The 23,839-nt window shown below is 43.4% G+C and overlaps 1 protein-coding gene and 1 long non-coding RNA gene across 52 annotated transcripts; one reads left to right on the top strand and one right to left on the bottom strand.

The window, feature by feature from the left end:
* Positions 1-611: 611 nt before the first annotated feature.
* Positions 612-19,126, bottom strand: LOC110957779 (protein SON). 50 transcript variants are annotated; one of them, XM_051943312.1, is made up of 25 exons: positions 18,991-19,126; positions 17,894-18,100; positions 15,830-15,864; positions 15,143-15,342; positions 14,821-14,975; positions 14,440-14,630; positions 13,445-13,694; positions 12,579-12,772; positions 11,987-12,139; positions 11,526-11,701; positions 11,097-11,231; positions 10,858-10,944; positions 10,406-10,615; positions 9,223-9,333; positions 8,622-8,738; positions 7,614-7,761; positions 7,143-7,211; positions 4,241-5,275; positions 3,836-4,141; positions 3,598-3,767; positions 3,394-3,495; positions 3,125-3,260; positions 2,720-2,991; positions 2,263-2,685; positions 612-1,735 (listed from the first exon to the last, which is right to left on the bottom strand). In XM_051943312.1, exons 1-18 carry the CDS (start codon positions 19,074-19,076, stop codon positions 5,136-5,138), a joined length of 2,664 nt encoding a protein of 887 aa, XP_051799272.1. In that variant the 5' UTR covers positions 19,077-19,126; the 3' UTR covers positions 612-1,735; positions 2,263-2,685; positions 2,720-2,991; positions 3,125-3,260; positions 3,394-3,495; positions 3,598-3,767; positions 3,836-4,141; positions 4,241-5,135. The 50 variants fall into 50 exon arrangements, with proteins under 50 accessions (XP_051799272.1, XP_051799276.1, XP_051799273.1 ...); XM_051943316.1 differs by having other exon boundaries at positions 3,632-3,767; XM_051943313.1 differs by lacking the exon at positions 3,394-3,495 and having other exon boundaries at positions 3,125-3,328; positions 3,530-3,767; positions 3,836-4,005; positions 4,040-4,141.
* On the top strand, positions 15,892-16,878 carry LOC127532188 (uncharacterized). 2 transcript variants are annotated; one of them, XR_007939579.1, is made up of 3 exons: positions 15,892-16,312; positions 16,388-16,432; positions 16,583-16,878. It is a non-coding gene; the product is annotated as an uncharacterized LOC127532188 (long non-coding RNA). The 2 variants fall into 2 exon arrangements; XR_007939578.1 differs by lacking the exon at positions 16,583-16,878 and adding an exon at positions 16,463-16,519.
* Positions 19,127-23,839: the final 4,713 nt, after the last annotated feature.

Genomic DNA, 23,839 nt, shown 5'->3' with positions numbered 1-23,839 from the left:
ACCCGCTGTGGTAATCGCATCTGAAAGTGGTTTATACCGGCGGATTCATGAGAATCTAAGCTTTCCATCGGCGTATAGTGTTTGTATAATCGTGTTTGCAGTTTCAGACATTTAGCAAATTGCTTATGCAGATCTCAAAGTGTACCACAGGTGGGACACTGAAGCGCAACGGGTTAAAAGTCTTCTTCAACCTGAGCTTCTATAGCTGAGGAGCTGTAACAGATGACGGTGTTGGATCATGAAGGTCTGACATTATTGGGCTTCATCATAATTTCACAGCTCCTACTTAGAACATTGTTTGGTCAGACAAAGATAAGTCAGTTCAGATGTTTGGTGAGAACCTGACCAGAGCTGCCACAGTAGATGTATGGTCCTGATGGTGAAGAACAGAGCTGTGGTGATCTGGAGCTGTGAGAGCCAGATATGTTGGAGAATGACATTTATAGATCTGAGGAGAAACCAAATCCTGGCTGAGAACACCACTCTACTAAGAAACACCTAAACATCAGGGAAGAGTTCTGCTGAAAAAAACAAAAAACTGTAAAGAAAGAAAGTTCACATTCAGCTTCATCATCGATGCCAAGAAAGACGACGTGACTTTCTCTACTATATAACATAAATATACTCTTTATTTCTGTTTACATATCTTTAGGAGGCTGAACTTCACCAGCCTTGTTTTGAGGAACATCTCAGGCCACAAACGCATCAGGACCAACGGAGAACAAAACACTTTGATTTACAGAAAACTCTGCAGTTACCAGACCAGCTCTGCTGAGACCAACCACCAGAGAAACTAGTGTCTGAGAATAAAGTATTTATCAGCTAAAATGATGCTACCATATCAAACATGAGTCATATTTACATACATACATGGGTCATACAGACAGACAGTACATGCACACATTGTCCACTCTAAATGCACTGATCCTCTACCAGTCCCAACCACCTCCCCCGTCATAAACAAATGAACTCATCGCGTGTCTACAGTGTTTGTTCTGAGTGGAAATAATGGACGGACAAAAAAACGACAAAAACTAGGATCAAGAAGTTAAACTAAGCAGAAAAGGTGGTTTTCAGGGCAGATGTTTTGACCCCTGGCAGCTGGAGAGGCAGAGTTTGATTTATTAATGTCTCAGGAGAAGATCCACCAGAGCCTCAGAGATGCAGATTTATCATCTCCACAAGAATCTGAGCACCACCTAACTGAACACCATGATGGACTCCACTACACGGAGTAATAGTGTGGAATACTGGAACATGTATGAAGAGAAGCAGCAACAGCTCTGCAGTCAGTCCGTCCACCCTAACAAACAGAACAGGACCTTCATTAAGACGTGACGATACTCCTGGTAGACGTGGACACCGGTGGACACCGGTGGACACCGGTGGACACCGGTGAGGTCAAGTTGTTGCTGCTTCTGGAGTCCACTTGAAGGACTGTGATCCAGCAGATTGTAAACTCTCTACTGGCTGTAGAGCAGCCGCCACATGGACTCAGACTCTTCTAGAGATGATGAATCTGTTCCATGTGGACTCTCCTGGACCTTCAGATGTGTAAAGTCGACCGTGGCCATCACCACCACCACACCGGTGCTCTCCTGACTGACAAATCAAAATGTCTGCTGTGATAAAACCCTCTGGGCCAGTCCAGTGGTGTTCATGTGGAGAACAGAGGTCCAGTAGAAGCAGCTGTGAAGACAGGACCGGTGTAGAGTCCTGGTCCATCGACAGGAACCTTAGAGGAAATAAAACGCGTTAGAATGCAACCAGCTGATCAGTAAGCCGTCATCAGTAATTAACAATAAGCACATCGACCTCATTAAATACGGTAGAAAAATACAAGGATCCTAAATAAGCAACATAAATTCTGTGCATTCTGATCAGAACTTTAGTGCCGTTTCCTTTATTTTGCAGAGAAAAATCACCCAGAAGCTCCTCTGAGGGTTAAATTTGGCACCTTGTCTGGAGTTTAATCCACAGGTATTTATTACTAAAACTTCCTTTATAACTATAATTCAGTTGTTTGAGGAAGTATCACAACAATCAGGGCTGAATTTAAATCCAACATTAAGATATTCTGCATGTCTCAGAGTCATCAGGTCCCACAATTAAAAACCATCTGATCTCAGTGGATGATATTAGAGGAGGATGAGGAGTTGTTATTTAGGGATGGTGAGGATGAATTAGACTCATGAAAATAGACTTCATGGTGAGCTGTATTGTGTTCTTAAAGTACGGTGAATAAATGCTGGTCATTTCTACCTCTCCCAGAGCCTGCAGGGCCACAGTAGCTGCCATGGCCTTAGCATGCTTCTTATTGGGACTGGCTGTCTGAGGCTGGTAGTCCACTCCGTTCACCGTCACCTGGAAACAACCACGGATTCAGAAACAGCATGGAAGCATCAAAGAAAACAATAATAATAATAATAATGGATTAAATTACATAGTGCTTTTCTGTTCACCTAACCCGAATCCATCATTCATTCACTCACACATTCTCACTCGGGTGGTGGTAAACTACATTTGTGGACACAGCTGCCCTGGGGCAGCCTGACCTCCAACCACCACCAACGTTCATACACCAGTAGAGTAGCTGCAGTGGAAAACCTCAAACATTTACCCAAAAAGACTTAAATCTGCTTTAAAATGGGGCTGTGTCATTAAGTACTATGACTCCTCCTACACCTCCTGATTAGTGGAACTATGACTCCTTCTAGACCTCCTGATTAGTGGTACTATGACTCCTTCTAGACCTCCTGATTAGTGGTACTATGACTCCTTCTAGACCTCCTGATTAGTGGAACTATGACTCCTTCTAGACCTCCTGATTAGTGGAACTATGACTCCTTCTAGACCTCCTGATTAGTGGAACTATGACTCCTTCTAGACCTCCTGATTAGTGGTACTATGACTCCTTCTAGACCTCCTGATTAGTGGAACTATGACTCCTTCTAGACCTCCTGATTAGTGGAACTATGACTCCTTCTACACCTTCTGATTAGTGGAACTATGACTCCTAGATCTCCTGATTAGTGGTACTATGACTCCTTCTAGACCTTCTGATTAGTGGAACTATGACTCCTTCTACACCTTCTGATTAGTGGAACTATGACTCCTTCTACACCTTCTGATTAGTGGAACTATGACTCCTTCTAGACCTCCTGATTAGTGGAACTATGACTCCTTCTACACCTTCTGATTAGTGGAACTATGACTCCTTCTAGACCTCCTGATTAGTGGAACTATGACTCCTCCTAGACCTCCTGATTAGTGGTACTATGACTCCTTCTACACCTTCTGATTAGTGGAACTATGACTCCTTCTAGACCTCCTGATTAGTGGTTCTATGACTCCTAGACATCCTGATTAATGGTACTATGACTCCTTCTAGACCTCCTGATTAGTGGAACTATGACTCCTTCTAGACCTCCTGATTAGTGGAACTATGACTCCTTCTAGACCTCCTGATTAGTAGAACTATGACTCCTTCTAGACCTCCTGATAAGTGGAACTATGACTCCTTCTGGACCTCCTGATTAGTGGTACTATGACTCCTTCTAGACCTTCTGATTAGTGGAACTATGACTCCTTCTAGACCTCCTGATTAGTGGAACTATGACTCCTTCTAGACCTCCTGATTAGTGGAACTATGACTCCTTCTAGACCTCCTGATTAGTGGAACTATGACTCCTTCTACACCTTCTGATTAGTGGAACTATGACTCCTTCTAGACCTCCTGATTAGTGGTACTATGACTCCTTCTAGACCTTCTGATTAGTGGAATTATGACTCCTTCTACACCTTCTGATTAGTGGAACTATGACTCCTTCTAGACCTCCTGATTAGTGGAACTATGACTCCTTCTAGACCTCCTGATTAGTGGAACTATGACTCCTTCTACACCTTCTGATTAGTGGAACTATGACTCCTTCTAGACCTCCTGATTAGTGGAACTATGACTCCTTCTAGACCTTCTGATTAGTGGAACTATGACTCCTTCTAGACCTCCTGATTAGTGGAACTATGACTCCTTCTAGACCTCCTGATTAGTGGTACTATGACTCCTTCTAGACCTTCTGATTAGTGGAACTATGACTCCTTCTAGACCTCCTGATTAGTGGAACTATGACTCCTTCTAGACCTCCTGATTGGTGGGACTATGACTTCTTCTACACCTTCTGATTTGTGGTTCTATGACTCCTAGACCTCCTGATTAGTGGAACTATGACTCCTTCTAGACCTCTGATTAGTGGAACTATGACTCCTTCTAGACCTCCTGATTAGTGGAACTATGACTCCTTCTAGACCTCCTGATTAGTGGTACTATGACTCCTTCTAGACCTTCTGATTAGTGGAACTATGACTCCTTCTAGACCTCCTGATTAGTGGTACCCTATTCACCTGTTCTTCACCTGTTCCTGCAGACTCTAAAACATCTCAAACAAACGTTCTGCTGCAGGCGTGAACACAACAGTCTTCGTGCACAGCAGGAATTAGGTGGGATGATGCTGGTTTTAGAGGTAATCTAGTTCCTACACAGGCATATTGGCTAAAACTCTTTTCTGGATCTCGTTTTGGGGTCTAGAGGAGCTTTTATTTCGCTCCTCCAAGCTTTTCAGACAAACAGAACAATAAAAGTGGACTTTAAATAACTGGCTGCTGGTAATCTGTAGCTGATCCACACTCAGAATGAACAGGAAGATCTGAGATGAATTCAGCTTCAGCTCCATCAGCTTAGTGCTTTATGTATACTGTTAGCAGGGTTAGCATGCTAACTCCTCCACCTGTCCACCAGGTGTCTCTGTCTTTTGTGTCCAGAGGTGAGGGAGGCTCATCAGCTGATTGATCCAGAGGCTCAGCTGATAAAACCTCCCTCATTCTCCATCCAGCTCTCTGACAGCAGCTGCTTTATGGCTTCAGTTTGGGTTGATTTTGGTAAAATAAATCCAATTTCGTCACCACACAGTTGTTGTTTGATGTTTTTGAGCCCAGGTGGAAGAAGCAGAACACGTCATAGCTGCTTGTTTTTGTGGGTCTACTATCATGGTGATTTCAGTGTTGGTCCTGTCTCGGTTCAGGCGTACAGAGGAGCTGGTCTGAATCTTTAAGGAAGAAAGTAAAAATGAGTTTAGCCTTCAGAGAACATTTAAATGACCCACCTTGAACAGGAAGTTCTTGCGGTGGTCGGGTCCGCTGTGATGAACCATGACGAAGTCCGGCTGCATGATCCGCCTCTTATTACACAACTCAATGAGAGCAGAGACCGGGTGCTTCCCTGTGTGGATAGAAGACCAGAATGAGATGAAAGAGACCAACAAACAAAGTGTTGAACATTCATCCGGTTTGACTTTCCCATCCAGTGCTTCACTGTGTTTAGGAAGGATGATGATTCTATGTGTTTTTGTGGAATCTTTGCCTCTTTTAGTGTTGGTTCTGTATCTCTTTGTGGTGATTTTGTGTCTTTTTTTGGTAATGTTGCCTCTTTTTGTGGTGATTTTGTATTTTTGTTGTGATTTTGCTTCTCTTCATGATGATTTTTCATCTTTTAGTGTTATTTGTGGTGACGTTGCCTTTTTGTGCTGATTTTGTCTCTTTTAGTGTTGGTTCTGTGCTTTCATCAGACTGAAGGTAGAATCTGGAGGTCTGTGAAGCAGAGGGCTGAACCTTTACTACTAATGTGGGTCTGGGTCCAAATTATGAGACCTGAACTCAGCTGTTTGGAGGAACTTACACAGATAAAGAACATTCTAAAGCTGCACTGACGACTGTCAGACATGCAGAAGATCAAATTAAAACCTGACGTCCTGTCATTTTAAATGTCTGCAGCTCCTGCCTTGTATGTCATGAAGGAATGGAACATGATTGTGTTTTCATGTGGAACAGAACATTGATCAGTAATTCCCATCAACCTCCAGCTGACTCTGATGTACGGTTTCCAACAGAAGTGATGTGATCAGAATCTGCTCTGGTCAGAGGAAGGTGTTCTACTGGATTAAAGTCATTCTTTGTCAAAGTTTTCACCTTTTTCCTCTGAAAACTGGATTCAGAGGATGCAGTTTAGGCTGATCTTTGGTTTTCATGCTTCAGTATTCACCTCCTGTTAAACCTCTACAGACTGAGAACTTTCCAGTATTCTGGTTTATCTGCTGACATCAGTGGTTCCATCTATAGATGACGTCTTTTCCACTCATTCAGCTCCGTATCATCTCAGTCTGATGTTCTTCACTGTGACATGGACACTTCAAACATGCTGGGCTTTATCTGAGCTGCTTTAGTCACCATGTTCTTTTTCTATTCCTGGGCTTCGATTTTATTCTTTATCAATGTTTTGTCTTGTAATCTGATTCCCACCGATATTCCCTGAGCTGAATCTGATGCACCGACTAAAGGTTTAGACTTCTGGCTAAATAAATAATCTGTTGAAACTTAAGGGAATGATTTTAGTTTGTTTTAGTGAACAAACATCAAAGACATTTAAATGAGGGTTAGGTTTAAGGGTAGGATAGTTTACATCTGTGACCTTTAAGTCCTCCATCTTTACTTCTGTTATTTATAGATGCTCTAACAGTCACAGAAATCTCCATGAAGTTTAGTTCATAAAAGCAGCACAGCTCACATAAAATAATTTAAAGGATGCAGAACTGAATTAACATTAATGTGCTGCGTCATTTTCATCTTCTGATGTTCAGTCTCGCTTATGGATCAATTATAGAAGGACTGTACTCACTAAGAGTTTGAGGAGTCGATTTAATGTGAGATTAGACAAAGATCGACTGAAGTTACGGTGAGGAAAGATTCTATCTTTATAAAGACTGAGCTCTCTGGTTCCTGGTTTATGGATGCTGCTATCACAGCTTCAGTTTTATTTCATGATAAACTTTTCCTACTTTTAGTCACAGCGTTGAAACAACCACCGATCCAGTAAACTTACTGCTCTGAGCTTCCTAAAGGCCGAAATATCTCTAAATGTTGTCATAAACTCAGAAACCGTCTGAACATGTGCTCCAAAGCTGGCTGATAGATTTAGAAGAGGTGGAGTGTCGAGCAAAGTGCTAACGGTTAGCAGCGTAATCATCTAAAACTCTGTTCTGTTTTATCTCTACAGGACATCCAGGTGTGTGTTCATGCTGCCGACCCGTTACCCATTAGATCCTTGGTTACCACCAGTCCTCCGGTTTGTTTCTGTGGCTTTTCTCCTTCAGCAACCAGACCTGAAACATAGAAATCTTTATCAGCTTCACAACAACCATCACAGACAGGATTCTAATTATTCATACAGTCCTCTCCTTTATCAGTAGAACACGTCAGTCTTCCAGTGTCGGCCACCATCTGATGATAAATTTAGTGTTTTCCTAATTAGAACGTGTCGGTGAGGTGTTGATTCTGGATGTAAAGAAGCACATTTACAGTATCAACGCCCCCCCAAAATTTAAATTTAATTTGTTAATGGTTTGGAGTAACTCTGACCAGAGGAGCTTCCAGGAGGCTCATAGTGTTACTGGTCAACATGAAGGTTTCTGTTCTGCCCTCAGACCATCATCTCCTTCCAAAGCATGTTGTCCAGCTTCATTAATAGAATCTACATCACGGCTTGGCCTCAGTATTCTGCAGACCTTTGCGGTCCACCTTGAAGTCGATAACGATCGGTTCCACGGTGCCCTCGCGGTTCCTCCCAAGGCCCTCTCCGGTCTTCCAGCCCATCTTCCTCATCAGGAACTCCCCAACACCCCCCGATACCGGAGCCGCCTTGAGGAACTGGTCCTAATCAGAACACAGAAGCATATTAGATCATCCAGGACCTGAGGTTCCATGAGGAAGGAAATCCATTCAGCTTCTGTCAGACCTCAGGATCCACAGCGAGTGTTTGTGTGATGTGAACTCAAAGGGTTTGTGAGAAAACTCCACAGGAAAACATGAATTCTGAAGGTCGGGAAGTAAAGTTACATCAAGTCTAGAACTGAATCTGAAGTAAATCAGAGGTTGGTTTTCCTTGTTTATTTATGCATCAAACAGGAAACGACACTTTAAACAGACGTCAAACCAAAGATTATTATTATGACTGATAACACTTCTGTTTCTTTGCCTTCATTGGGCATCGGTTTGAACACGGAGAACATGATCATTCCTGACCAGAAGTAGAAAAACTCCAAGTCATCAGCTGCTCTGTTTGTGGTTGTTTCAGTGAGAGGAATACAAAGCTGCATTGGACTAACAGGTGAAGAAAGACTGACTGTTGATTTGTGGACCTCAAAGGACTAAACCTGGAATCTGACCCTGTGTCTCCCCCTGGAGGTGGTGAAGGTAACTACACACACAGTGGATGGAGGTTTTTCCACCAAACTAATAGTCTGTCTCTGTTGCTCCTCTTCAGGTTTAGAAGTCAGTCTTTGGTTGATGTTATTGGAGCTAAACTGACAGGTTTTAACATCACTGTTTAAAGGTAAGATTTATTTACTGCCTTCTAGCTCTGATGCTGCTTTTCTCTGGATTTTCTCTCGTTCTTCATTCCTGTTGGTATTTTGTCACTAACACCTGAAAAGTCCAGCTCTGTGTTTTTATGGGATGTTCAAGCTTCCATCAGTGACTTCATGGAGGTTTTATTGTGTCTGCTGGTGTCTCACCTTCTTCAGCCAGGCTTGAGGTCCGCTGGTGGAGAGCTCCTCAGAGCTGAGAACCTGAGCTCCAGTAGAACCAGTGAACAGACCAGGAACTGTGTTGGACTGAGCCCAGGCGTCCACCTGCAGGAACACACGGAGATCAGATAAAGATCGGATGTTCATCAGAGGATCTTCATCTAATCATCCAGCAGATCCTCGAACCCTGAAAGCATCCTGTGAAAAAAAGACTGAAAAACTAGAAGTAAAGAGTGTTCCAGCCTCACAGGATGAACTAAAAGTAAAAAATTATTTTAATATAAATCCACTGATCATAATATTCTCCCCTCAGGTTAACATTTTATTATAACACACTATTTTTGTTCTTTTATGTCATTTCAAATGGCACTACAGTACTTTATTATTATGTAAAATCACATCTATACAGTAATCTACATGTTTAAATCTGCTGTTTCTGTCATCAGCCTCATCTACACCGCAGTGACAGAACAGACAGCTTCAGGTTCTTCTAAGGATCTAAAGTTTTCTCATGATTTTCTAATCTGATGTTTTTTCCAATGGTTTTTCTAGTGATCTGATGATTTTTTTTAAAGGGTTTTTCTCCTACCTGCTCCTGAGCCCGGCTGAGCATGCAGATGGCGCTGATGTCATAGGGGTTCTCAGCCAATCGCCTCTGAGCTTTGATCCTCTCGGTCACAGCCTGAGTGATGTCTACCGGCTGCAGAGAAACAGGAAGTTACAGACGGCGTTACACCTCCTGGTGTCTGGGTTTATGTGGTGGATCTTTGTTGAGGAGATGAACCGCTGACTAAAGCTGACTGAGGAGCTCCACAGCTCACCTGTCTGACATCACAGACGATTCATTCTTCTCCTGCCTGAGTCAGAGGTAAGTCGTTCATGTTTAGAGATGTTAAACTGTGAGGCGCTGGTTCCTTTAGTTGATTGTTTACATGTTAGTTAACTCGGGCTGTTGCTGGTCTTTAAGTTTGGCTGAGGAGTTCAGTTGTTTTCTTCTATGTTGTCAACTCTGTCAGCCTTTGTTTGGTTTTATTAGTTTCTATTAGATTTACCATCCGTCTCATCACCTTTTCTTTGGTTCATAACCAGAAACAGCTGGGCTCATCTTAGCATCTTAGCTTAGCATAGACCCTCAGCAGTACTGAGTTTCTGCACATTGACCAGGTTCACCAGCACAGACCTGAGTCATCAGTAATCACAGATCAATCAATCAATCGCCGTAAAGCGCAGGTAATCACAGGTAACCAAGTCAGAGAAGCTTACTAAACTCTGAACACTGGTTGAACACTCATACATGTTCATCAGGAAGTTTAAATATTCCACATCCTGTCCACTACATAGAAACTTTATGGTTTTTACATTTAAATATGAACTAAAGTCCATGCAGTTTAAATCAGTGGGTTTATAGTTTTATCTGATGTGTCTCATCATTCTGCTCAGATGCTCTAAATGGACTTTTGTTGCCTTCATGTTGGATCAGATCAGAGGGATGGACTGTCCTCATCAGTTTTCAGCTCTTCTATATAATCTCCTGGGTTTGGGATCGTCGTCCTGCTAAGACCTTTTTATTCAGTGTTTGTGTATTTCTGCCCACCACCTTCCACAGACGTCTTTCTTCAGTTCCATGGGACCATCAGAGACACGTTACTGCTCAGAACTATCCAAACATTCACTTATACTTTCAGGATCAGGAGTAAAATCATCCTTTAAGCTCTCCAAACCAAAGAAAGACCTAAAACACTGAAACAGTCTAAGTTCAGGCTGATCCTCACCTGAACCAGAGGGTCTGGAAACACTTTGTCTGTGGTAAAGCCCGTCTGTTCAGCTTCTGGTAGAACGACTGCTTCTGCTGGGTCCGACGATGAGGAGGAGGTGGTCGTCATGGTAACGTTGGTCACAGCCTTCCTGGAGGAAACTGAAGCTTTCTCTGTGGTTTTGTCGATGGGAACCCATTCTCCATAGACGCCCAGACCTTCTCCCTCCTGGACAGAGGAACACAGAACATCTCATGAATCAGTCGTTGGTCTGCTCAGACTTTCTACTTATTCAGGAACTGGTGATTTTATTTTACTGTCAGTGGGGACGTTTTAGTTCCATCTAGTGGCCGCTTAGAGAACTGCACTGTAAACCAAAGCTGTTAGTTTAAATTCAGCTTCATCAGCGGTTTGTTGTCTGAAACTAAACTTTAAAACCTGCTATAAAATCCTCATGAACTAATTCTGACCTTCTTTCGATGCTGTGATCCTGAAGATACCGGAAACTCTTTGGCCATGCCGGCATCGCTGCGGACCGCTGGACGAACCGTCGTGTTCTGGAGGACAGAAACCGTGTTGGAGGGTTAGTCATCACTGTACCGCTGTAGAACACTGCAGTACTTCTATCATCTATACTACACGTGTGTCTTCTAGGAGGTAGAACGTCTCCATCATTCAGAACATCACAGTAGACTTAGAGGGACGTTACGTTGATGCTGAAGCTGATGACTTTCTGCTCTCTGAGGGCCGATCCTCCAAACGGTTTCCCATCATCCTCTTCATCTGAAACATGAGGCAGCGCCACGGGCAGCTCTCCGGTACTGTCCACGATCATCTGACACTTCTGCAAACACACAGGAAGTCACACGGCTGTAGGTTCTGGTAACCCTCAGAGTTTTGGTGAAAAAGCAGCTGGACTTCTGTTTGAGGTTCTTGCAGTTTTTGTTCTAACTCAGGTTTTATTCTGTTTTATTCTCAGGTGTTTTAGTAGATTTCTTTAGCAGATCCTCTAATTCTACTTCATCAGTGAGCAGAATTCTGTGCTGCAGTAAAAATTCTGCCTTTTAAATCTGAACCTACAGCTCTGACCATCACACAGCGAACTGAACGGTCGGTTCTGTCATCTGTCCAGCCTTACGTCAGTGAACTCCTTGATGCTGATGCTGTTGGCCTGCTTGGCTACTTTCCTCTTCACCTCCTCCAGAGCAGCGATGCTGGCCTGAGCCGGACCAGGAGGAGGTTTGTTGGTGATGGAAGGCAGGGGCAGCAGCGACGACAGAGTCCCCATGTTGGACAGAGCTGCCGTCACCGTGGCTGGAAAACAACCAGAGATAAGTGAATTAAAAACTGATTAACCTGCATAGTAACACTAAACAACCCATTTAAACTATATTACATCACAAAAGTGTGAATGATAAATGTCCTAATATCATGGAATAGACCAGTTTTCCAGGCAGCAGGACTCATCCCAGCCTCCTAAACGCCCTTCCAGCTGAATTACCAGATCTGTGACTCAGCTCCAAGTCAAACAGAGCAGAATAACTGAGGATGAACAGCCCAGCAGTTAATAATGGATAATAAAGGTAACAGAAGCCGTACCAGCAGTCATACTGGCCATGGCGGCGTTCATGGCCATGGTGGGCAGAGCCAGAGGAAGCACCGTGGACCTCAGGCTGGCAGGGATGGGCATCCCAGCTTTGGCACACATAGCAGCAGCATTAGCTTTGGCAATCTCCAGCAGCTGCTCTTTATCTGGGAACAAACACAGAATGAGCAGAAACATCAGGGAACTGATTTACAGACACATAAAATAAAACAAGAAGCACTACAAAGGACTGTATTAGATTAGTAACCACTTTAACAATCTGGAAGTGTTCCTGCAGAGGGTTTAAGGTGTTAGATGTTTAGTGGTGAACGCAAAGAGAAACTAGTGAGACTAAATTTATCAGAAAAATGATAAATCAAGGCAGAAGTCTGACTCCTTGCTGTAACCAGAGGAGTCGCCCCCTGCTGGCTGATGGACAGAATGCATCCATCTGTTTCCCTCTGAGGTCAGATTATTCTGGTTTATTATTCTGGTTTGCTTCCATTCAATTAAAGTTAAAGCAGACTAAATAAATATATTGTTTCACCACAGTGGGACAGAAAGGTCAAACAGTCAGTCTGACTTCCATCTCGGTGTTTTTCTGACCCAGGTCGCTGATGCGCTGAGGGCTGGTGCTGGAGCTGCCGTGTTTCCTGGAGGGGGATCTATTTTTCCGGAGGATGAGGACGGGGGAGTGACTCGGCTCTCGTTTCCAGCGGTCCCTCTGGCTGTACGCGACCCTCCTCCGACTGCGAGACGCCGACCGAGAACGAGACCTCCACGACTTCCGCCCTCCAGACCTGCACACGTTAAGTGATGGTAAACCCCGTTAGAGCCTCTGGTCACATACGTATTTATACAGGGGTAGGGTTAGGCCACGCCTCTCTCACCTGGACAGCTGTTCACTAATGAAGCTGATTACTGAGCAGTTCTACTGATTATAACCCAGAAATGATTCTACTCAGACCTACCAGGAAGAAAGTCACTGTTTGAGGATGAAAACACTGAAAACGACGTGCCTCGCCTTTAATCCCCAGAGTTTGTCGTTTGCTCTAAACAACTGGATTTGAAATGAAGAAATAAACGAAATAACAAAGGATTTGAAAAAGACTAAACAGTATAGTAGAGAATGGAAAAGTTTTCTGTGATCTCAGAGCAAAAACCTCAGAAATATCATTTAATTACTGAATGAGCATTATTTAACAGAAAACGGATTTTAAAACTGTAGTAGAGCAGATTTAAAAGAACTCATTCATACTTGGAGATCTGCATGATGATGTGAAAAACACAAAAACCTTTACCAGATGAGAAGAGTAACTAGAAAGAATGAGCTCTTCTGACATGATTTATTTGGGCAGGACCTCTCCACGGTGCATCTCTATGTTTGGTTTATGGGAGAGAACTCCACTCCTCTACCTGCTGTTTGAAGATCAGAGATTTTAAATCACTAATCAGATTCTAAATCACTCCACCTGGACCGGGATCTCTTCTTCAGGGAGGAGCTCCTGGATCTGGACCCCCTCCTGTAGCTCCGACACGGAGACCTGGACCTCTTCTGCTTCTTTGAGGACTTCCTGTTCCTCTGTGGAGACCTGGACTGTTTCCTCTTCTTCTTGGCTGCTGTTTTAACTTCGGCTGGAGGACACTTTGGACCTTCTGCTGGTTTACTCTGGAGGAAGCTGGGCTCTGTGGAGGTGGACTGGGAGGTTCCACAACCTGAGGCTTCAGGAAACACCACAGAGACATCAGAAGAACTGGGAGGTAAACAGCATCCTAACCCTAACCCATTCAGGCAGCTTTACAGAACACTGGGGTTTGATATGGTTCCTGTTTGGAGAAGGAATAGAATGAGAACACAACCAGCAGCATTTTAGACAGCGTTAGACAGCGTAACAGGTCGTTAGACAGCGTAACGGGTCGTTAGACAGCGAAACGGGCCGTTAGACAGCGTAACGGGCCGTTAGACAGCGAAACGGGCCGTTAGACAGCGAAACGGGCCGTTAGACAGCGTAACGGGTCGTTAGACAGCGAAACGGGCCGTTAGACAGCGTAACGGGCCGTTAGACAGCGTAACGGGCCGTTAGACAGCGTAACGGGCCGTTAGACAGCGTAACGGGCCGTTAGACAGCGTAACGGCCGTTAGACAGCGTAACGGGCCGTTAGACAGCGTAACGGGCCGTTAGACAGCGTAACGGGCCGTTAGACAGCGTAACGGGTCGTTACGCTGAAATGCGCTGGCGAGAGCCCTGTGGTTGTGTTCTCATTCTATTTTCTGTCCTGACAGGAGTTCCTGAGGCTCATAAAAGGTTCAAACCTCCAAGTTCCTGCAGCAGAAATGGCCCCGTGTCCTTTTAATCACGTCAGCACACGTCTGACGCTCTGATGCAGACGGCAGACGTGTCAGCAAAGTAAGACTTCTTTTCTTACTCGACTGCCGGTTCAAAAGTAATGCCAAACCAAGTCCTACCTGGTTGTTCTGCTGCTTCTCCTTTGCTCTCTCCTGGTTTTTCCGGCTGATCTTCTGTTCTGGACTCGGTCATCTCCTCCAGCCTGATGTTTGCTTCGGTGGGTCTGAGGTCCAGCTGAGGCTGAAGACGCTCTGAGGGACTCTTGGTGGACCGGAGAGCTTCATCCAGATCCCTCCTCTTTTCTGAGGAGCTACCAGCAGCAGCATGAAGTCAGGATGGAACATCAGAACAAGTTAAGCATGGAGAAGGTTTAAAAAGTCCTGGATGACAAGTTGAGATCATCACCATGAAAGTATTGTGTAAAAACATCTGAACATCCTGCAGGAACATGAGTGACCAAACCTATTAACTTTTCTCATTTCTCTCAGAAATCTCTCTACCTGGAGCGAGTCCTGCATCCCGGAGACCCGGATCTGGACCGAGTCCTGGACCTTCGGTGGAGGTGTTTGGAGTCGGAATGTGAGCGAGAGTTGGAATGTGACAGAGAGCGACGACCGAGTCTTTCCTCATCTGCTCTTCCTTGATTGGAGCTGTCCTGTTAGGGAAAGACAGAAAGACTAAAGGTAAAAGACTTTCTCCTGAACTGATCCAGATGAGCTCCTCCATGTTCTCACAAGCCTGATCCCAGACGTGTGTTGATACTGAAAGCAAAGGTGTAAACATGGAGGAGAGTATCTGAGGAACAACCTGAGGACATCTTACCTGTTTGGGGATGATGTCTGGAAGCTCCTCCTGTCGTCTCAGAGGTAAGCTTTGACCACATTTACTTTCTCTCTGCTTTGACACGAACGCCGAGTCAGAATCTGACGAGTTCTCTTCACCTTTCCTCCTTTTCTTCTTCTTCTTCTTCTTTCCTGTGGAGTGCTGCTTGTGGCATCTGGATTTACTCTCATGATCAGCGCCTACACAGACAGTTCATCAGTTTTAACAGGTTTATAACGGCATAATAAATAAACACACAGGTAGATGGAGCTCAGGAGGCTCCAACGTTTACAGAAACAGCTCCAATTATCGGCCTTTTCAGTCCGTTTGGTCCAACAGCGAGTCAAAACAACAAACAGTCAGTGGTCCAGAGGTAGAAGAGTCTACATTTATTATTTATCTATCTGCTGAACTTTATAGTAAACATGAAGACGTTAAAGAGAAGACCAGTGAGGACCAGAGAGCATCATTCCTCTCATACTTTAACCAATCAGCATCTGTCTTCACCAGTTTTAACCAATCAGCACTGAGACCTGCACAGGAGAGTTTTAGAGCTGCTCAGAGGTCCATAACCCTGGTGAGGCTTTCTCCTGCCCTGAAAGAGGATCTACAGCTGGATCACATTCAGAGGTTTGTTCTGTCCTGAAACGACCCTAATGATGCTCATAGAGACCTTAACGGACTTACCTCGCTCCTTTCTGGCTTCTGTCGGTGTTCCTCTTCTATGAGGCAAACATAAAACCTGAGTTAGGCACATTTGAAAAGTAGAAGTTAAAGGAGAATTCAGCTTTGTTTCAGTCTTTCATATTTCCCATTAATGTGACTCTAAGTTTGACGCTAACTTTGATCTCTTTGCTTCAGAGATTCAGGGAAATTAAGAGTTCCATGAAACAGCAGTTTAGCTCAAACTCCCAAACATCTGCTCAGTCTGACTCCGTGGAAACAGATTTTAGATGCTTTCTGGCTGTATGGAGAGCTGAGCATTCAGCCTGAACAGTATCTGTCTTTCCTCGGATGTTGGGACGACGACAGTGATTCCTGCAGCTCTAGATCCGTCAGCTGTAGATCCATCAGCTGTAGACTCATCAGCTGTAGACTCATCAGCTGTGGACCCATCAGCTGTAGATCCATCAGCTGTAGATCCATCAGCTGTAGATCCATCAGCTGTAGGTTCATCAGCTGTAGATCCATCAGCTGTAGATCCATCAGCTGTAGGTTCATCAGCTGTGGACCCATCAGCTGTAGATCCATCAGCTGTAGATCCATCAGCTGTAGATCCATCAGCTGTAGGTTCATCAGCTGTGGACCCATCAGCTGTAGATCCATCAGCTGTAGATCCATCAGCTGTGGACCCATCAGCTGTGGACCCATCAGCTGTAGGTTCATCAGCTGTGGACCCATCAGCTGTGGACCCATCAGCTGTGGACTCATCAGCTGTAGATCCATCAGCTGTAGATCCATCAGCTGTGGCTCCATCAGCTGTAGATCCATCAGCTGTGGCTCCATCAGCTGTAGACCCATCAGCTGTACATCCATCAGCTGTGGCTCCATCAGCTGTAGATTCATTAACTGGACTTCCACAGCTGATTTCTCTCTGGACACGTGGCGATTTTAAAGCCAGGCATCAACAGCAGAGCACAGAAACCCGATCAGCATCCAGAGGTATGATATCTCTCAGGACTTACTGTTGTCTCTCTGGCTCCATCCTGACTTCTGTTTGGTTTATCACCTCATAAAGTGACAGAAAGGACCCTCTGTCCTCCTCATAACGCCCGCTGTGTTCTAACCCTGTACTGTGTGCTCAGTCTGATCTAAACAAACCAGATAAATCAGCACACGTTAGATCATTCTATGTTTCTGAAGTCTGCGCTTTCCTTCAGTCAGACTGGAAACTCATCTTTAAAATGATTCATGTAAAAATCTCTTCAGGAAGCTCTCCTGATCCTCCTGCTGAAGACTGTTCTTTGTTGACAGCAGAGAGTAAAGTTAGCGAGACTCAGCAGCCACATAGACGTTAAATACGCAGACTGAAACAAGCTGAAATCCTGCTTTAATGGTAAAGAGGCAGTTAGTCACAGATTCCTGCTTTTAATGACAACATTTCCTCAGCTCTTCCTCTGTCTGTCTGCTGGTGTGTCTTCACACCCTGTTGGTGTTTTTGTAGAAGCATCAGCATCAAACCCAGAGTTTTGAGTCAACAGAAACCAGGACTCGGCCTGAAGGCTGCTAAAGTTCAGGACCAGCAGGAATCTGAATACAAACTTAATCTGAACTCTGATTTTAGGACATGAATATATTTCAGCAGTGGGAATAAATGCTGAAAGGATGACATTTTTAAACAACAACCTGCAGAATGGAGCTGAACAGAAGATTAAAGCAACAACAGAACATTTTCTAATGTTTACTGACAAAGATGGAAAAGAAAAGGCCTCAAATGTGTTTCCTTTGGGTTGAAGCAACACAAACTGTCCTGTTCAAAGTGATCGCTGTGAAGATAAATCCCTTCTGGTTGCACATAATGAACAAGTTATTATCCAGAAATATGTGATTAATTGTAATTTAACAGCGTTGCTACTGACTGGCCTGTATTTCTGTTAATATTCCACATATAACGTGTTTTCTGTTGATATTCTACAGATAAATAAGGTATTAATACTCTACAGATAACGTGTTTTCTCTGTGGGACAGGAGGAGATACGGAGGAACACTGGAAGTGTAGATGTTAATCTGATGGATGCTCTGAAGCTTCACCTGCTCTGACGTTTGCTTCCTCTCTCCACTTCAGCTCCAGACTCACAGCTGCTCTCTTTGTCACGATTCCTCTTTTTCTTTTTGCTTTTGTGCTTTTTGTGCTTCTTGTGCTTCTTCTGTGAGCCTCTGAAGTCTTCGTGTTTGTCTGAGGTGCTTTTATCTGCTGCTGCTGCTTTCATTTCCCCAGAAGGAACCGCCTCAGCACCGCTGGAGGACCATCAGACAGAAAAACACACGTTATTACTGCTGGTAGAACGCAGAAACATCCAGAAACACACGTTATTACTGTTAGTAGAATGCAGAAACATCCAGAAACACACGTTATTACTGCTGGTAGAACGCAGAAACATCCAGAAACACACGTTATTACTGCTGGTAGAATGCAGAAACATCCAGAAACACACGTTATTACTGTTAGTCCAACACACTAAAGCACTGCTAGAAGACTACCAGACAGAGAAACACACCATTACTGCTGGTAGAACACAGTAAACCTGCTGCTGGACCTGTTATTGGACAGAAACGTCCAGAACATACAGATCTAGGAGGACTCTGGCTTCTTCTAAATGAAACTAAGCAGAAAACATCTAATATTTTAAAAACAGCCTCCACACTTCTACTTTTACTCCAGAACAACAGCTTCATCTTTAACCGACTATTTCCAGCTGTTTCTGTGTTTCCACCTCAATAAGTCCCACTAATGTGTCTATTCCAGCTGATCTAATGTGTCTATTCCAGCTGATCTAATGTCTTTATTCTAGCTGATCTGATGTCTCTCCTCCAGGTTTCTGTCCTCCAGCTGATGGTTCAATCTGCTGTTTAACTAGCGGCTACCGTTAGCTCGCTGCTAAGTGCAGCTCCGGAGCTCAGGTTTTCTGTTCGTTTCTCTCCTCCAGGCTGTCCTACTCCTGCTGATGGATAACTGTGATGTTTAACTATAATACAGAACTATGAGACATGTCTGTAACAGGTTAGCTCGCTGCTAGCTGCAGGGCTAACCCTAACCCGGAGCTCCCGGAGGTTTTCTGGTCGTTTCTCTAAACAATCCTCAGAACTATGAGCGACTAGAACACAGACGGAAACAAACCACCACATACTTCGCTCTGTCTTCATTCTGGTCTTCAATCTCTCGGATTTTATTCAAAATAAAATCTTGGAAAATTTGCTCTATATTGGCCGCCATGTTTTGGTGTGCATCTCCTTAAAAGTCCGGGTAGAAACTGTTCACATGTCAAAGATTCCGGGTGTCAGTTAAACCACATACATGTATAAGGCATGTATAAGGCATGTGTATGACATGTATAACACAGATGGACGTAGCAACCGGTCCTGAATAATGAAGCCAACCCGGAAGTGTGTAAAACCTGCAGTACCACTGCTTTGACAGGTTCTGGATCCAAAAAACTCCAAACAACTAAAACATGAAACACAGCTTTTCTACAGCTCAGGATTTTTTCTTTTTGTTGGTTTTCATGGTTAAAACTAGAGATCAGGTGTCTGATCATAAAATAAATCAATATTGAATTTTATGAAAAGCAGCAAAGTTTTAGTGACATCAGAGGGTGAGAATACTTGATTGACAGGTGGTCTGGGATAAATTCTGATAAAATTGTTGGTTTGCTGGTATTTGATATAATAACTGTTAGTTTATTTACTGGTGGAGCAGCAGAACATTATCCAGACAGTTTTTCTGCCTCTTGACTGGTTATAACTAACTTTAACTAGTTTTCTACCAGCAAACACGGAAAAGACTCTGATAGTTTGGTAATACCATTAAACTGGACTCTGCATCACTGCGAGCTTCCAGACCTGAACCAGGACGCTAAACAGCTTCAGTTTCAACGTCAGCTCTTTAAAAACCAAAAAGGCTCAGTTCAAACTTCTGATTTCAGCATCTCATGGTTTCTTATTGCTGTGTTTCGTAGACAGAAACTAACATTTCATCTGTGCAGGATTTAATTAATGTCTCTGAAATTAATGAAATAAAATGCTGACCAGGTTGAAACATCTGGCATTTAAGGAACGTATAAAATAAGACATCTGGAAATCCGGCTTTTCCAGAGAATCTGTAGCTTTGTGTGCTACATCTCACCTTTTGGTTTCTTTTCTTTCCTTCTCAGAAATGTGCTCAAAGGTTCATATAACGCGCCCTAAAAGCTAAAACAGAGCTGCCTTGTGATACCTGAAGAAAATTCTGCAATCAGTTTTAGAATATAAAAGTAGCTCCATAAACGGGTCTGAAATGATGCTGAAATATCAGATTAATGTGTGAAAATAAAACTGAAGTAGTTTGGTAGTCCACAGTCAGACTGAGGTGGAAATAAAAACCATCTCCAGGAGTTGTGTGTGTTCTGACTTTTAACGTCAGGATATTTTATTTCACATGTGAGCCCACATCTGATCTGTGTGGGAGGTGTCAACAGGGCGACCAAAGCACCTGGTTGTTCTTTAGAAAGTGATGAAAATGTCCTGGTTCTCATAGTTTTTCTTTGTTCCACTAACCCAGGTAAACTTCAGCATCATCTGAGGATCTCATTGCTGGGCCAAGTGTCCTGGTTTTCACTTATTAAAATCTGGTCCTCCTGGGTAACGGTATCTTCACCGGCCTTTAGAAAGCTGTGTGGATAAAATCCTGAGTTTCCCAGTCATTGTTTGCCTTTTATACAGCCGCTGGCAGCACATGCTGATCAGAAATGGACTGTAAGTCTTTGGAAGTCTCTTCCATTGGAAGAGAGTTCCAAAGCTTAGGACCATACTTTTTATACCTTGCCCTGGGGACAACCAAGGAGGTGTGGCTAGACGAGCGTAGAGTCCTGGCAGGTTGGTAAATTGCCAACAGCTCTGAGATGTAGGCGGGGGGGCACACCCGTTTATGGCCATAAGTGCACCGGAAGCCAGTGGAGCGCTTGAAGGACCGGAGTGATGTGCGAGTATTTTGAGGAGTTGGAGATGAGACGTGCTGATATATTAAAGCAAAGGTCCAGAACACCATGATGTGTGGCCTGAATTAGTGTGATTTATGTTGATGTGACCTGGTAGTTTTATTAGAGTCTGCCTGTAATGAATAACTGACCGTCAAATAAATTCAGTACGGTTCAAAAACATTTATTAATAAATAATATTTGATATAACTGAAAATAAAGTGCAGAACTTCAAAAAATAATAATGACTGAACAACCTGAACCAACTTATGCACATCTTTAGCAATAAAAAATTAAATCTTTGGTCAAAAGATTTAAACAGTTGAACACTTTTGTATTTTTTTCTGTCTTCTATCACTCCCATTGTATCCCTGCTGCTTAATGGGAGAACTGAGCTGCCAGTATTCTGAATTTGTTCTGAACGGTGTTAGAGTTGGAGCTGATTGGTGAGTCTGGAACCAGATTTAGTTTCGATTATGTTCATAGTTGAGAAGCTGGCTTCCAGCTGTATGTTGATCCAGACATGGTCAGCATGTGCAGAGCGACTTTCCTCTGGGTGTAGCTTATTTGTCTTTCTATTTTGTCTGTCCTCCTCTTGTCTGTCTCTCTCCACTATTTTCTGAATGCAGAGCTTCGATGTTTAGCCGCTAAACTTTAGCAGCTGCCATGGAGAGACTTCATTGGCTGAGTAACATCGTATGGGATGTCTGAACTCGTATCTAATTGGTCTGTGTGTTTATTGAGCTGATAAAGTAAGGCCAGAATCACTGAAAAAGCTGCTGGTGAATTTAAAATCCCGTTACAATTTACTGATTACAGGTCCGGGGGAAGCTGTTGACCAGCGGCCCACCAGGACAGATGGACAGTCCCCCCCTGAACAGGATGAACATGTCTTGTTTCTGAGAGTTGGTATTGACAGTAAAACCACATGTGCAGCAAAAAAAAAAGAAATGTATTGATTTACATTAATTGAAAAATGTGCTGCTTTTACCGCTTGTGGACAAAGTCCCGCCTACAGGATTGTCTGATTGGCTACATGCCCCAGGTAATACCCAATCAAAGACACTGATGCTCATTCAATGGAGACATCTCTGGAAAGTCAGGAAAAACGCAGGAAAAATGCAGGAATAAAGCAGCAGCTATAAGAGCAATGTCATCTGTAAAACATCAGATTAATGGAGTTAAAGTACGATATTTATCTATGAGATGAAACTGGACAGAAAAACTCACCTTAGTTCAGGTTCCACATTCAGTCCAATTAGATCTGAAGAGAAGCGGACAGTAAAACGACTGAATAATAACCTATAAAAACATGACGCCTCACTTTAGAGCAATAAAGTTCCACCAAACCAAACTCTGTTGTCCTGAAGCTGCTGACTCACATTAAACTGCACAGTGTTCAAAGTCTTTAAATATCTCCACAATAAATACTCATTTTCACTCAGGAAGTTTAACACTAAGAATCCTGGGGCCGTATCGGACCCTCTGGTGGGCCGGTTTTGGCCCGCGGGCCGCATGTTTGACACCCAGCTGCTGGTGTTTCCTGTGTTTTGCTCCTCCTCCGACCACCAGGTGGCGCCTCCTGGTTTGGACTGAGGCTGTATGGGAGGAAGTGATGCTGATTGGTCGGATGGTTTGTGAATCCAGGTGAGCTGAATCAGGTGTGAACTAACTGGCAGAAAGTCAGAAAAAGTCAAATCTGAGAATAATGACAGAAAGTCAACAGCTGAGTCATTTCTGGTAGTTTGTTCAAGCAGAGACAAACTAATGCTGGTTTGTTCTGCATCGTCTCTGCGCTCCTTCATGCTGGAGTTGATCTAAACTAATGATTCCTGGGCTGCAGGTGTGTACAGCTTTACATATTTCTGATGAGAATATACTGTAATCCTGAAGCACTGTGAGAAGTTTAAAATGGAACAGAGTCTGAGAACAGCCAAAGACAGAAAGAAAAGCTGCAGGGACATCATTGATCTGCTCATCATCATCACTGTTTGTCCAGAAGCTGCTCAGATGTAGGAGTCACTTTATTTCTCATCATGTTTTCCTTTCATGCTGCTCATAAAAATACTGATTATTGGATGAATAAATAATCCAGTTGTCATGGTGATGTGGATGATGAATTCAGTAATCTCACATTACGTCTGATCCTTATGGCTGAAAGCACGTTTAGTTTTATTTATTAGTTTTATTCTTTCTGCTGCTGGGACAATTTTAGGAATAAAGAACAAACGTAAACTGACTTGAGATGATAAATAGGAGGTTTTAATCAGTGACACAAAGGCAGATAGAATAAAGGAAATGATTCTGAAATCACTGTAGCTGTAAAAGCTCAGATCTTCCTCTCACTGTCTGAGCTCCACAGGATCTTCTGATGCTGCTCTGGGGCCTCTGGACAGATGATCATGAACTCCACAGATTTTTATCTGAGATCATCAAAGTGTGACAAACGTCTGTTTTTTTCAAAACGACGGTGGAGTTGGAAAATAAAAGCCAGTCTAGAGCCAAAACTAGAAGCAGCTGGACGCAGATTAAAGAGAATTAAACTGAATGAAATGTTCTTCACTCATCAGCAAAGAGAAGAAGAAGAAGCTCTGCAGCCTGACGGTGAGTTTCACCATGTTCAAAACGACTGCAGCCAGATTTGGTGAGAAACAGTCGGTGTGATTATTTCACTGCAGCTGCTTCTCCAACCAGCTGACAGATCATCAGCAGAATTATCAGACATGAAACAAACAGATGTGTCAGAATCTGCACTATAAGATAACGAGTAAAATTAATGTCTGAATTCATCTTTAAACTGCCTGTTTGCATTCAGTAAGTTGTTATTGGTTTATTTTGAAGTTTGCTGGTTTGATTTCTGGTGTTTTTCCAGGCTTTGATGAGCTTCTCTGTAACAGGAAGAGAAATGTACAGTTTGTTCTGTAACTCTAAAAGTAAATGTGAATGAAATGTTCTTCACTCATCAGCAAAGATTGTAGCTGCACAAATCCACATTTAGCAGGTATTTCTATCTACGCTTTTACCA

Source organism: Acanthochromis polyacanthus, chromosome 22 (assembly GCF_021347895.1).
Source record: "Acanthochromis polyacanthus isolate Apoly-LR-REF ecotype Palm Island chromosome 22, KAUST_Apoly_ChrSc, whole genome shotgun sequence".
Taxonomy (NCBI): domain Eukaryota; kingdom Metazoa; phylum Chordata; class Actinopteri; family Pomacentridae; genus Acanthochromis; species Acanthochromis polyacanthus.
This window is presented reverse-complemented; position numbering and strand designations above follow the sequence as displayed.